At 39.5% G+C, this 15,525-nt stretch overlaps 1 protein-coding gene across 2 annotated transcripts in view; it reads right to left on the bottom strand.

The window, feature by feature from the left end:
- The window catches only part of LOC306849435 (espin-like), an 88,183-nt gene that overhangs the window by 48,396 nt on the left and 24,262 nt on the right, over positions 1 to 15,525 (bottom strand). For both annotated transcript variants that reach the window (XM_079384452.1, XM_079384453.1), the window contains exons 3-5: positions 3,945 to 4,131; positions 2,594 to 2,776; positions 508 to 639 (exon numbers count right to left, since the gene is read on the bottom strand). In XM_079384452.1, coding sequence (XP_079240578.1) covers positions 508 to 639; positions 2,594 to 2,776; positions 3,945 to 4,131 — 502 coding nt within the window. The remainder of the gene's footprint in view (positions 1 to 507; positions 640 to 2,593; positions 2,777 to 3,944; positions 4,132 to 15,525) is intronic.

Here is a 15,525-nt window from a genome sequence, read left to right as displayed (position 1 = left end):
ATCATGTTCAATTTAGAGGCCGAACCTTGGAAATTTGCTAATCAAATCAAATATGATACAGTAGAGTCGACTTTATAAAGTTAAAACCATGTACACTAACACAGTATTAGATGAGATTTTCCTCCTTTATCTTGGTAATCCCCATTATTAGACAATGGGGGGAAAAAAATTACCGCTGACTGCATTTCTCTACTTTTGTGTCTCAAGTCTCAAGCCCAAGATGATATCAGGCAGCTAAACAGAAAATTACAGAGTGCACCTGCCACTTTAAATGAAAGAAATCCAAAATATTAAACTACAAACATTATTTGCCACATTATGAGCAAATATTAAAAAGGCTAAACAAAGCAAAAAAGCAAATTACCAAAAACAAAGAACACACATTTAATTAACATATTTTGTAGTACTGAGAATGTAAACAGAGATAAGTGAGCATTTGTAATAAGAATTTACTTTGCTTTTATTGTAAAACCCTTGCTTTATGGTTGTGTCTGTGCTGTTTCTCACCATGTTTTCGACAGTGCGGAGGTACTTGGCACACTGCTGATGCCCGTTGTATTCAGCCAGGTCTGCCGCTGAGAATCCATCCTGGTCCCGTATACCCAGATCCACTCCATTCACAACCAGAATCTGACAGCACTGCACAGAGAAACAGACATTTACATTAACCACCACATAGACTAGATCATCTCTGGAGCTGTTTTATTAAATATATTTACCTCTGTCTGCTAAAGCAAGCATTACTATTCCTATTGCTCATTCAGTTAAGGATGTGAACAAACTCTGAGTTTAACACAGTATTGCACAGACTATTACACAGAATTGTGCACATATTTACGACTAAACAACATCTGATGAAAAAAGTGTATGCTCGTCCTGAAGGGTGTAAATATTTGTCTCTTTGAGAAAGAGGGTTGCGTAAAGTATGGTGTTCATGAATGCAGTAAAAGGGTACTTTGTTAATGACAGCTGTCATGCGTTTGGCCCTCAGGTGGAGAACCAGAGACAATACACTCTGACTGTTTCTGTGGGTCGCTCTTTCTGTCAGCAGCCTTCAGATGGATAATGTTACAAACCAGTAAATGTGCCGTAAGACTGTGGAAAGTTCCAAGCAGCTCTAAAGTTTACAGCACTTTCACAATAATTTCATACAGGTTATGGTATGAATACATTTTTTCTTAATTCTGTATTAAGAATGTATTATAATTATAGTAAATTCTAATAAAAGTGTTTGTCTGATTAGTGAAGGATGAAGGCGAATATAAACATTATATCATAGAAATGGAAAAAAGAAAATCACAAACCAGGCATCATTTAGCCATTGAACGATATGACAAAAGAACAGAATAAGGCTCAGGTTGCTGAATAAATAAATGCAACAAATAAAGCATATAACAGTTATTAACATAAATATTAAAACAGTTATTAAAATAAACATATTAACATAAAAATGCATAATAATAATTCTTCATAATATATTGTACATCCAAAACTAAACTTTCTTTTGAATTACTATAGAGTTGCTGAGAGTGTATACTAACCAAACCTTATATGAAATGCTATAATGTCACTTATTTCTCATAAATAATCTATTTTATTAAAGCTATGTATTATGGCAAGAGTTCACAAATGTGATGTTTAAGAATCTTTCTTGATTTTTCCAAGTCAAAGTCAAGACAGATGCTCTTATGAAGTAAATCACTAAAACAGATATACTGCAAAATACTGCTCATGATGGTAGCTCATATAGCACACCTGGCTAAAATGATGCACCTCTAGTTTGCAATGCCAACAAACAGTTTTGTGCAATGTTAAGTAATTACATAGAATGAAGTATAAAGCAGGAATACTAAAGATCTAAAAGTATCCAAAATATAAAATTTTAGTTACACATGATTGTTAGATTAAATCCCCACGCCAGAAATATAGACAGACTTTTTTTTATTTTACTCAAGTAATAGTAAAGATATAGCTTCTCTTTTTATATAATTGTACAATACATAATTAAAACAGACATTTGCTTTATATTATAGATTATTTAGAACATTAGCTGAATTTAGTTGTGCATCTTGGCATTCCATCTCAGATGAAACAGTTTGAGAGGAAGATCACATTAAATTATTTGTACCACAATGACTCTGTTATTTAGGATAATATGTTGCATAGTCGATATCAAATCAGTTGACCCCATTTACTTATTTACTTCATTTACATGTACCTGATCTTATTGTGCATGCATAATTTGTGTTTTCTTTGTTTCTGAAAAAAGGAACTGTTTTTCATTTGTCTTTCAAAAGAAATATTCTTTTGGCAGTGAAGAAAAAAATGGCCAATAATAACAATAAAAATAGTTAAATGTACTGCAAATGCATGTTCCTATTTTAACCCTAAATACTTAAAAGAGTGTTCACAATTTATGATTTTCACAAATACTGCATGGAGTTTTATATTCCTAAGGTTGTCATATCACAATATCATTTCTCACTGATGAGTTTTAGATGTCAGAGCTGTAATTACTATTGCAATTGCATTTGCAAGGCAAGAGAAATGTAAGAAACATTCACATACTGTAACTGTAGTCTCTCTTACATACCTCCAGCTCTCCGTTCTCGGCTGCGTCATGAAGAGGTGTCCCACCCCAGCTGTCCATCACTATCTCTCCGCCGTGAAGCAGCAGCCAGCTGAGAACCTTGGCATGGCCGCGGCTGGCAGCAAAGTGCATGGCAGTGGCTCCATCATTGTCTCTGTCAGACAGGCTGATTTCTGTGAAACTCATCTATACAAGACAAAAAGTAATAAGCAGTTTGTACAGACATGATAACAGTGTTGGGTGTAACGCGTTACTGTAATTAAATTACTTATCCACTGAAAAAGTAAAGTAAGGGATTAACAGTAAGGCCAACAGACAGTTTCATTGAATGTCAAGTAATTAAACAGAATGAAGAATAAATCAAGGATTCTAAAGAACTTAAACTCTCCAAAATGTAACGTTTCAGATCCTGCCAGGAGAGATCCGTTTTGACTGGTAACCAAAACCCAGTCACCGAAGTTTTGTCTGGCACCCAAAAACTGTTAACAGCAAATCTTGTCTGGTACCCAAAATCAGTGTTTTGTCTGGTACCCAAAACTGTATTAACATTCTTCTATCAGCCAAGAAGTTGGACGAGAAAGCCAGGAAAGATACAAAATTATAATAACATAATGACATTAAAACAATGAGCAGATTTGATCAATTAATATTAATCAATATTTGTTGCATATGCGTCTGATCAGCAGAAACAGTATTTTTACACCAGATTGCTTCACATCAATATCCCATCCCATTAAACCTTGAAACTGTGACATTGTGCCTTATCTTGTATTCGTGAAGACAAACACTCCATGGAATGCCACAATCACAGATTAAACAACAATAGCAAGCATTGCAAGAGTAAGGAAATTAAAAATTACAAAACAACATAATGAAAAATGATATCAATTTAATGATAAATAATATAAATGACTAATGATTACAAAACAAACAAACAAACAAAAAATCAAACCAAACAAGTTTCTGGTTGCTCTCTTGGAGCTACACACACATAGGTTGCTACTGAAACAGATCCTTAGATCTTTCAACATTAACAAAACAACTAGGTTTCTATCATTTTTATTTGAAATGTTCACAAATTTGGACGCTTTTCCGTAACATTTGGTTGTTGTTGTTGCAGGAGAACTTGCATATGTGATATTTATGGTACATCTTCCATTCTTGCGAAAGTGAAAATAATTTTCTGTGACAATCAACATTATGTTGATGAAGCTTAACTTGTGTCAAACCTGGGAACATTCCGTAGAAAAATATTGGAAATCGAATGCTTTAAATCATACATAAAACATTACGTTTGCAGTACTGTACTCATCTATTAAGGCCAACCTGTGAATAAAAGCTGTTTTTAGCTCACCAGCCAGACAATGACAGTGTTGTGTCCCATCTGGGCAGCAGCGTGCAACGGTGTCATCCCATCATTGGCTCTGATACTTGGCTCCGCCCCGCAGTCCTTCACTAGGTACTGGACAACTTCCAGGTGGCCCTCCTGACATGCAAGGTATAGTGGTGTGGCACCATTCTTAGTTTGGAAATTGACAACTCTAAAACACAAGCAAAATCACAAAAACAAGGAAATTAGACATTTAAATAGAAGGTGATTAGAGATATGACAAATGTTTAATGTTGTTTCTAGTGTTCTATCTTCTAACAGTTGCGTAAATACCCTTACTGAGTGTAAAAACATGGAACATGAGCAAAACCCTGACCCTTCAAAATCAGATCATATTACTGCTTTCAATTACAGCATTACTGTGTGTTTATATTGAATAATATTTCCTCTGATAATGTTTCATATTATCTCACCACCATGACACAAGGGTGTTTTCAGTGTTGAGCCAATATTTGCTAAATTGTTAGCATGTTGCTGTTGGGTGGCTTGGGTTTTTGGCTTGTTAATGCACTGTTATTGTGGTTTCTTGGTGGTTGATTTTTGTCTGAAGTCAAAAGAAGCCACCCTCAAATCTATGATATTCAGGGCCCGTATTCACAAAACATCTTAAGGCTAAAAGTAGCTCATAACTTCCTGATTTAGGAGAAAATATTAAAAATAATGGGCTTGTCAGTCTGAAATTTAGGACTCCTACATGTTTGCTCTAAGAGTATTTCACAAAGCATTATAGCACTAAAACTACCTAAATCTGTGAAACGTTAGGAGCAGTGAAGAGGACTCCTAAGTCACTGAGACCAAACTATCCTAAAATAGCAGTTGCCAGCAATCTGCCTTGGAATGTAAACATTTTAGAAACATTTGATGATAATGAGCTTTTAAAAAGGTATATCGCCTTAATCGTGGGGGTATTATGACTGTTGTAGAACTTGTCGGTCACAATTTTCCCTTGATTACCCTATATCAGTGGTCGGCAACAGGTGGCCCGCGGGCCAAAAGTGTCCAGCCAGCCAGCCAGATTATTTTGATAGCGGCTGGTTCTGAAATACATCTTTCATGACAGCAACAGTTACTTGCAATCAGAGTATGTGAACGGAGTGGAGTGCGAGTGGAGCGATGTGATTTTTGAATGGACCGAGGAGCGGATTTCTTAAAAGTCGGAGCGTCGTGGTTTTCACTCACTCCAAGAGCGCTCCATCACCACTCCATCACGAGTACAATTCATGCCAACGACCCGTAATATAACGGCATATTTAGCAATAATTCACATGTTAAACATATTTAGCTAGCTAGATAGAAAAGGATCACTTAAATCAAAAAGAATGTGAAGGCTATGATGACTGCAATGGACATGAGCGGGAAGATATATTTCTCAAGGAATTTATTTGTTCCTTCTGAATATTTTCAGCTGACAGTTGACTTTTTTTTCTCAGAATTGCGTGAGTTAAAAAGTCATAATTCTGAGATATAAACTCAGAATTATACATTCTGTGAATCAGTCTTCCCCCCCCCCCTCAAAACTGGACTTTAACTTGCAATTCTGACTTTACAACTTGTAATTGCCAGTTTATATCATACAATTCTGTGTAAAAAAAATTTAAATAAAAAATGTCGCAATATGCTTTTTTTTTTAATTCAGTGGCGGAAACGGGCTTCCATAGAACTGTGATAGTTCAAACTGAAAGCGGTGTTTCTGATATCAGTGAGCGCGGAGTGAGTATTAAATGCTGGAAGCACGGAGGGGAAATTGTTGACGCTCCACTCCGCTCACATACTCTGATCGGACACCGCCACACAAATGTGGCTTTTTGTTAATGACTGTCGCAGGATTTTACACAGAGTAACAGCTCACAGTTACAAAATACACTGTAACAGTCAGTCACAGGCAATTCTGGTTGCATTTTTCATCAATTAATATCTTAAATTATCCTTTCACTATGTTCTGGCCCGCCATCTAGTGGTGAAATTTTGTTTTGGCCCGATGCCAAACTTACTTGCGACCCCTGCCCTATATACTTGCTTTCATTACACAGTTAGGCAAGAAGTAAAGGCTCTTCTTGTGTCCAGTTTGGTTTTCTTTTACGTTAGCATGTCTTACTATCAGCCATGATTATTCCACTCTGTTAAGTAAAAGGCTGTTTATATGCATATTCACTAATTGTTTAAAAGAAGCATACATGTAAGAGGCTGACAATTACCTGAACATATACTTGTTTAATTAGTGACTCTTAGCCTGCATTTTAAAATATTTATTTGAATGTGGCAATTAACATTTTTATTTTTAAACATTTATTTGAATATGGCAACAAAAAAATGGTGCTCTACAATATTTCTATAAATAAATCTCTGACAGAGACTATCAGCCAATCACTGTGTGCATAGTTAGTAATCATGCTGACATCATCCATAGCAACAAGGTCAGCCCCGCCCCCTTACTCTTAGCTTAAGACTTCTCTCTATTCCTTAGAAAAAGTTTGTCTCAGCAGCTTTGTGAATTGGTTTTAAGAGAAAACTCTTAGCTAAAAACTCTTAGTGCTAAGATCAAATGTTTTGTGAATACGGGCCCTGGTCTTTAAATGTGAGTCTGGTGCCTCCTTCAGAGTAAATCTCATTTTCTAATCTTTTCCTTGTTATATCATCATGGCGGGTCAGGTAAAGATGAGATTATGTAGATTAAGGTGCAGTTTAATTACTTTAACCAAAATAAAAACAACAAAGACAATCCAACTTAATAGGAATCAACCTAAGAGCTTCACAGCTGGTAAAGACAACACCAGACAGAGAACTAAACCAAACGAGGGAATATAAAGCTGCGTTCACACCATGTCATAATTACCATAATTACGAGATGACAACACGTGACATTTTACTCGGAGCTGAATTATGTGTTTCTATAGCCAGGTTTCCATCCAAAATTGCAAATTTAACTTATGCGCAAAATTGAAATATCGCCTAAAACATTTACGAATAAGCAACGTTTTCATCCAACGAGTCAAAGAGAACAAAATCGTCACTTTCTGGTAAACTGGCACCTTATTTCACTAAAAAAAGTAGGAGAAGGCAGTGAATATAATAATTTTCATTTATAATAATACACTTGAGCGAGCAGACGAAACACAATAAATGCGGTCATTGCTTTCGGAGATGTATGCCTGCTTTTTGGGCAGTTGTGTAACAGTTCTGGGAGGCGATTATACAGAAATACTTTGATGAAAGACTTAGCTCTGGCATTTCAAAATGACCAAAACAACATTTCAAATGCTGTGCAACAAGATCGGTCCGCTGGTTAGTCAGATTTTGCCATCCCATAACACAAAGTCACATGACTGTTTTGATGCGGAGGAATTTACTCGACAAATGCGTTTCCATCTCCCATTATTCGCATTAACCCTTTTTTGCACAAGTCAAAAACCACCTTAAGCGAACGTAAAAACTTTTTTGCGAATTAAGGGTTCTTCATTCGAAATTTGGTGTTTCCATCGCTCGTTTCTGATGCGATACTTCAAAATTTGCATAAAAAGAGGGTGATGGAAACATAGCTATTGGCAACACTATCAACGCCAAAGCCTTCACATGCTCCAGAACTTGTAAACTGGGACTGTTCTGAGAGTTACGACTTGGACCAGTGACAGCTGTACCACCTGACCACCGACAAATTCATTTAGGCGCTACTTAGGCGCTAACTCAGAGTCCGAGGATGAGTAAAATGCCACGTGTTGACATCTCAGAATTACAATATTTATGACATGGTGTGAACGCAGCATAAATACTGAAGACATCAAGGAGTGAAACAAGGCACAGGTGGGACTGATCAATAACCAAGGCAACAGCTGACATTCTCACAGAAACTAATGTAACAGGAACTAAATACAGGAATTCAGGAGATGAAGACAGAAACAACAGAACAAAACTATATCAAAATAAGAGTCTTGGATGGACCAATACTGACATATATCATCTTTCAGAAGAGTAACAAGCTTTATGATTTTATGTGTTATTTTTGTACACAGCATAAAAGTTTGAAAGACAGCTTGTTGAGGAGATTTGTGGCATTAATCTTCCAACTATGTTTGGACTTTTGTTTTTCCAATGGCAGATAATAAAATATGCAAACATGAGTCTCATACACGTACACTGAGGGAGAGGCCCAAACCATACAGCCAAGAAGAGACTTAAGAGAGGACTTTTGACTATACGCGACCACGAAGAAGACAAGCACCACTCAGAACATGTCAAATTGTTTGTGTTTAAAGTGTACAACAAATCTGACACGTGTGCACTTAAAATGCAAATCTAATTTTTGTCTATCTTTTTGTATATCTGCTAGTTCAAACAATATTTAACAGCAATTCTCTTAACTTTTGCACCTTAATCAAAAAAATTAATATTTTCAATGCATACTCCAGTTCAAAACGGGTTTACTGGAGGATCATATATGAGATTCTAAATATTGATGACATTATTATAAAGTCTGAATGCCTATAAATGCTCAGATCATATTTCACTCCAAAATTAAAAGAAAAAAAAAAGACCTATGACACTCCTATACTGATTGACACCCCTATACTCTCCCCCCAACACCACCACCAAATTCTCCTCTATGATCTGAGATTTTCTTTAGTTTTCCTGACCAATTCAAACCGAAACCTAAATAAAATATTATGAATCATTATTACAAGGTCCCATAGACATTGTTGACTCTCTGAGACAAAGTGATACACCAGTCCAGTGTTTGTTGTTCCCAGGGAAAGCATCCAGCATTAATATGTCTGTCCCAGATCCTTCCGCAAAGTTACAGCAGGAGTTCTAGAAGAGAACAGGAGTCTTCCTATAAATACTATAAAGCTCAGCTTTATTTGGACACAGACTGACGAGGCATCAATGAGTCTCTTAAGAGGATCAGTGCTGCTTCACTCACTGTATTCTCTGGCTCTGTACAGGAGACAAACTATGTGGAGTCTTACTAGAAGAAAAGCTATTGTTTTTTTCTTTATGGCTTGGATCCAACCTTACACATTTTGCTCTCGTATCCCCTCCTCCCTCTGAACAATCTTTCTTTTGAAAAGTAAGGCAGAGAATATGCAGTATGTATGTTTCATGTGGTTACTGTATGCTCAGAGTGGTATATTGCCATACTAATCTTACTATTTCAGCAATAATAGTATGTATACACTGTTAAAAATAAAGGTTCTTTATTGGCATCAATAGTTCCACAAAGAACCTTTACCATCCATGGAACCTTTTCATTCCACAAAATGTTCTTTACAGTGAAAAAAGTTATTTAGATTATAAAAAATGTTCTTCACACTAAGAAAAAATGGTTATTTTAAGAACTGTTCACTAAAAGGTGAGTTTAAGAGTGTATACTGTGAATAGTATGCAAACTTTATGGTAACACTTTATTTTAAGGTGTCCTTGTTACACGTTACATGTACTTACTATTATAATAACAATGAATTATGCACAATTACAGGCCCCAGCTGAAATCTGATTGGCCCCTGTCCTCTCACTCATCGGTGATTTACGTTAGCGTTAAGTCGTTTGAAATTCAACCTGTGTACCGCATCTTAATAAGCTTTACTTGTAAATATGTAAATACATGTGTATAGCCCTAACTGATTTAAAATTGTAATTTTGGGCACCCCTGAAATGGGTCGCGTCATTGACATTACCTGATGTTACAAAACACCACTCATTCAAGGACGTGCATTTACACGAATGTGCACTGTTCAATTGAATAATACAATTTGCGCTATTTAACTTAATGCTGTTGAACCTACTTTACAAAGCAAACTTTTTGCTAAAATAAAAGCGTGTGGTTTCTCGGGTGGAAGTTGCGTTCGTTACTATAGCAACATTAGGTTCCAAGCGCGTTTTCTTTCAGAATCATCACTGACATGCAGAAAAACTGTAGCATTTTGCTTCAAATGAAAGTAAGATAAAGATCCTCACGTCACATAGACCCGGTGTGCTAAAACTGTTTGGATGAAAATAGTGGAATAGTGTGGAATGTGCATAAAATTCTAATGTAGTCTGTGTGGAAGCATCGTTTGATTCTCAGTAACACTGCAATGAGGAATGAAACTATTACCGGTTTCACGATGAAATTTCGACGGTTAGTTTTACTGTTTTACATTTTAATTATCATTAAAACTGAATTTGATTATTGCTGTAATGTATGGTGTAATTCACACTCGAAGCCAGAGGGCGCAGACTCATATATCACAGTATGAAAATAATGTATTTTTTGCCTGATTAATAAGAAGCCTAATCAGATTGCATAAGTTGTTTCAAACACTCAGTGGCATTTTAAAATTAGTTTTTAGGAAAAACAGTAATAATAGTCTCGTGTTGATGACTAAACATGCTAGCCCTTATGCAAATAGGAACAATTATATTTTATGAATACTTCAGGAAAGATAATCGACTTGAGACCATAAGAATGTTTTGCAGAAAGTTTTCAATAAACAATGGGCAATAAATAAAAGACATTAGCATCATGATTAAAAACATCTAAAAGTCTCCTATCGGGGAGAAGTGTGAATGTACACATGGAGACAAAGCAGTTTGGACAGCACAAGACAATAAACTGCATGGATGCTTAGATAATGTGAGTAACTATTAGTTAGCATTTTAGAGTCAACTCTAAACAAAATCACATGGCATGCTTTAAAAATATTTCATGAAACTTAAGAGTTATAGAGTTATCCTCAGATTTGAAAAAGAACATGGTCAGATTTGTGGCTTTACCTGCATTGTGTTTCTAGACAGCAACAAGGCTAATTTGATATTTTTTGTCAAAGGTATTTAATGTAAATAATATTTCTGTAAATTCAAGCCCTTGTAGCTATTTTTCTGACTTAAGGACAACAAGCTGCCAAGTGTCTTCTTTAAATTGACACTACAGTTATTTTTTTAGACAAGTATTTTAACAATACTGATAACCGTGATCAATTTGGTCACTATAATTGTGATATAAAATTTTCATACTGTTTAATTTCTACACTGCAATAAGGTGGAACAATAGTTAACAACATAGAACAATACAGAACAAAGCATTTTATTTTAATTTCCTATGTAAATGTTTATGTATTCATTTGTAGTATTAAAATAAAATGATGTAGCATCATTAAGAACTAACATGATCTAATACTGAACAAAAGTATATTTATAATTTAAATGAAGATGAAAGAGACCTAATTTAGAATGTAATAGATGTTACAGGTCCAAATAATAATGTATATAGCCTTGTATAGTGTGTCAGTAAATAATTGCCGAATAAGTAGATGGATTCAACCTCCTGAGCAAAGAACGCTGAATTTTCAGCAGCGGTCACAAAAAAAAGTAGTTTTTTTTTGTTAGTTTTTTTTTTTTTACAAAAGGATTTGTAGTGTCAGTTTCTTACAATGTTCAAGAACAACATTAAGCTGTGCATATTGTATTTTATCATATGCTCATGAATATTCTTGTTATTTGAATATTCAAAGTGTGAAAACGAACTCCAAATTGGCATGGAAGCCGCTTTTTTTCCTCAAATATTGTATTATATTTTATTATGTATGTTATTCTTAATGAATACATATATATATATACTGTGACGAGCGTCCCGAGTTCTCATCAGCGTTGCCCTGGAAACATACACGGAGCACCTGCACCCGCTCATCTCACGCTGATCGGTCACTAGGCCTGTCACGATAACAAATTTTGCTGGACGATAAATTGTCCAAGAAATTATCGCGATAAACGATAATATTGTCGATCTGAGACCATTTTCATCTAGAATAATGATAATGGCATAATAATGCACATACACCTTTCAAAATTCAATAAACGTTTATTTCCAAAGACTATTTAACACTGAAAATGGAAAACATTTTAAATATCCACAATAACAATGAACAAAACAACCAAAAACAATAAAAGCAATGGACTCTCAGTCTCTGTTAACAAAAAATGCACTTGAATAAATACCAAAAACAATAAATAAAATGGATGTAAACAAAATTGCACTTCAAAAAATATTAAACAATAGGCGCAACATGCATTCCATAACAGGCAAAACTGCCTGTTAGGACCTTTGTAAACAAACAAACAAAAAAGCCTCAAGCCATATGCAAAAAACTGTAGCTTTTTTATTTCCCATCTGGGAAAACTGCAACGGATGATGATTTTTATTTTTATTTTATTTTTATTTATTTTTTTATTTACTGCAACGGATGAATGTGTTTTAGGTGCATGTGCATGTTTGTTGTGTTACCGGTTTTAGTCGATACTGTTTTAAAACAAATGCGACATACCGGCTCGCTCAGGTTAAGTGGTTCACCACGGTCATTCGGTTTGAATCCGAAGTGCTCCCACACTGCAGCTGTAATTTTTTTTTATCGTGCGATTAATCGATTTATCGACTATCGCGACAGGCCTATCGGTCACAGCTGCTCTTAATCAGCCCACGGCTAGAATAGCCGCGTGAGCACAGACGAAGGGGAAACCTTTCTCCAGGAAACCTGGCCAGACGGAACGGTGTTAGCGCTAGCCCACTCCCACCCGCTAGCGGGGCATCTCGGGGCAAACAATACCATCCAACGCATCCGTGATCGCTTCCACTGGCCAGTGTTAGACGCAGAAGTAAAACGGTTCTGCCAGGCTTGCCCCACCTGTCAGAAAACGTCCCCAAGAACTCCTCCCCCCAGTCCGCTGATTCTGCTGCCCATCATAGAGGTGCCCTTCGAGCGCATCAGGATGGACCTAGTGGGGCCGTTGCCTAAGTCTGCCCGGGGACACGAACACATCTTAGTCATCGTTGACTATGCCACCCGGTATCCAGAAGCCATACCCCTCCGGAAAGCCACCGCCAAGGCCATCGCCCACGAGCTGTTCATGCTCTGCAGCCGGGTCGGCATACCAGCTGAGATACTGACCGATCAAGGAACCCCCTTTATGTCCCGGCTAATGGCTGACCTCTGCCGGTCGCTCAAGGTAAAGCAGTTAAGGAGCACCGTATACCATCCCCAGACCGAGGGGCTGGTCGAACGTTTTAATAAAACTCTAAAACAAATGTTGCGACGCGGGGTGGCTGAAGACAGCCGGGACTGGGACCTTATGCTCCCCTATGTGTTTGGTATATGGGAGGTTCCTCAAGCATCCACTGGCTTTACCCCATTTGAACTCCCCTTCGGCCGTCAAACCTGAGGGCTGCTCAATGTGGTGAGAGAGGCGTGGGAATGAGAGCCCTCGCCACATCGCTCCGTGGTTGAGCATGTGAGAGAAATGAGACAGAGGATTGACCGGGTTATGCCATTAGTCCGGGAACACCTCACCAAGGCGCAGCATGCTCAGCAACGACACTACAACCGGACAGCCCAGTCACGGGAATTCCAGCCGGGGGACCGAGTGATGCTCCTGGTCCCCAACGCAGCGTGTAAGTTCTTGGCCACCTGGCAGGGTCTATATACGGTGCTAGAGAGAATCGGCCTGGTCACGTACCGCCTGCGCCAGCCAGGTAGGCGAAGAACAGAACACTTATACCACGTGAACCTGTTGAAAAAATGGGTAGGGACCGGCGATCAACTCGCCGCTCTCACAATCTCGGAACCCCCAGTTGTGGACCTCAAACCCCACCTGTCGGCTGCCCAGAAAACCGAGTTGCAGCACCTGATCGGTCAGTTCTCCGATGTGTTCTCCTCACTTCCTGGGCAGACAAAAATCCTCCATCACATCATCTGAACGCCACCTGGAGTCGTCGTTAGGCAACGGCCCTATCGCGTCCCTGAGGCTCGTCGGCAGGTTATTGAGGAGGAAATCCAGAAAATGTTAAAGTTAGGGGTGATTGAACCTTCTCAAAGCCCTTGGTCCAGCCCAATCGTCCTGGTCCCAAAACCAGATCGCACCCTCCGCTTCTGTAACGATTTCCGACGTCTCAAAGAGATTTCAGAGTTCGACGGTTACCTAATGCCTCGGGTGGATGAGTTGCTCGACCGCCTGGGAAGGGCCCGGTTCATTTCCACTTTGGACCTCACCAAAGGCTACTGGCAAGTACCCCTCTCGGAAAGTGCAAAACCTAAAACCGCTTTTTCAACCCCTAGTGGCCACTGGCAGTACCGGACCCTTCCCTTCGGTCTACACGGGGCTCGCGCCACATTTCAGCGGTTAATGGACATCTTACTACGGCCACATCAGGCCTACACGGCAGCCTAACTGGATGATGTGGTGATCCACTCCGAGCATTGGGAAGATCACCTGGACCGTCTGCGGAGGGTGCTGATGGAACTCCGGAGGGCTGGACTCATCGCCAACCCCTGCAAATGTCACCTGGCTCTCTCTGAAGCGAAGTACCTGGGCTTCCAAGTCGGTCGCGGCCTCATCAAGCCCCAGGAAAAAAAGGTAGAGGCAGTGCGCTCCGCCCCGAAACCCAGCACAAAGTCCCAGGTACGAGCCTTCTTAGGGTTGGCGGGGTATTATCGCTGCTTCATCCCTAACTTTTCCTCTTTAGCCGACCCTCTGACAGACCTGACCAGGAAGGGCAACCGGAACAAGTACTCTGGAACCCCGAGGAGGAGGAGGCGTTCCAGAAGGTGAAGCAAGCACTCACCGCTGAACCGGTCCTACGCGCCCCGGATTCAGCTGCCCCTTCCTGCTGCAAACAGACACATCAGACACAGGACTGGGGGCCGTTCCTGTCTCAGATCCAGGATGGAGAAGAGCACCCCATACTGTACATTAGCAGAAAGCTGACCCCGGCCGAGAAAAACTACGCTGCCGTGGAGAAGGAAGCTCTGGCCATCAACTGGGCAGTCCTGGAGCTTCGCTATTACCTCCTGGGCCATAGGTTCACCCTGCTGATGGACCACGCGCCCCTCCAATGGATGGCATGGGCCAAAGATCTAGGGTGACACGGTGGTTCCTCGCGCTCCAGGACTTCCATTCCCTTGTCCGTCATCGAGCCGGAGCTGCCCACGCCAATGCCGACGGCCTTTCTCGGATCTGGTCAGTTTTCTCAGGTCTGTCAGGGGTCCCTCCCCACCCACCCCCGATATCTCCGTTGTTATCCCCGTATTGTGTCACCAGGTCCAGGACAACGCTTAGGGGGAGGGAGTGTGACGAGCGTCCCGAGTTCTCATCAGCGTTGCCCTGGAAACCTACACAGAGCACCTGAACCTGCTGATCGGTCACACGGCTACATGTCACACGGTCACATGGCTCACATCAGCCCATGGCTAGATAAGCCGCGTGAGCACCGACAAAGGGGAGACCTTTCTCCAGGAAGCTGTAAACTAATGCTTACCCTTAATTTCTTCCAGAGAGCAGTGTGTGACCGAGCAGCCACCCCGAGCAACGCACGGACCCACCGCACCTGGAATCACCCACTCAAAAAGCACTTTTGCACCGGAGCACATATCACGGCAGTTAAAGACTCTTTTCCTAATAAACCCACCCTCCGGGGAATTTAATCTGAGCTCTCCTTGTTGCGTGATTCTTCCACCCCGTTACAATACACACACACACACACACACACACACATACATACATATGGAAATATTTAAGCCATTAT

This window comes from Barbus barbus (assembly GCF_936440315.1).
Source record: "Barbus barbus genome assembly, chromosome: 29".
NCBI lineage: Eukaryota > Metazoa > Chordata > Actinopteri > Cypriniformes > Cyprinidae > Barbus > Barbus barbus.
Note: the sequence above shows the minus strand (reverse complement) of the source record. Positions and strands in the feature narration are given on the sequence as shown.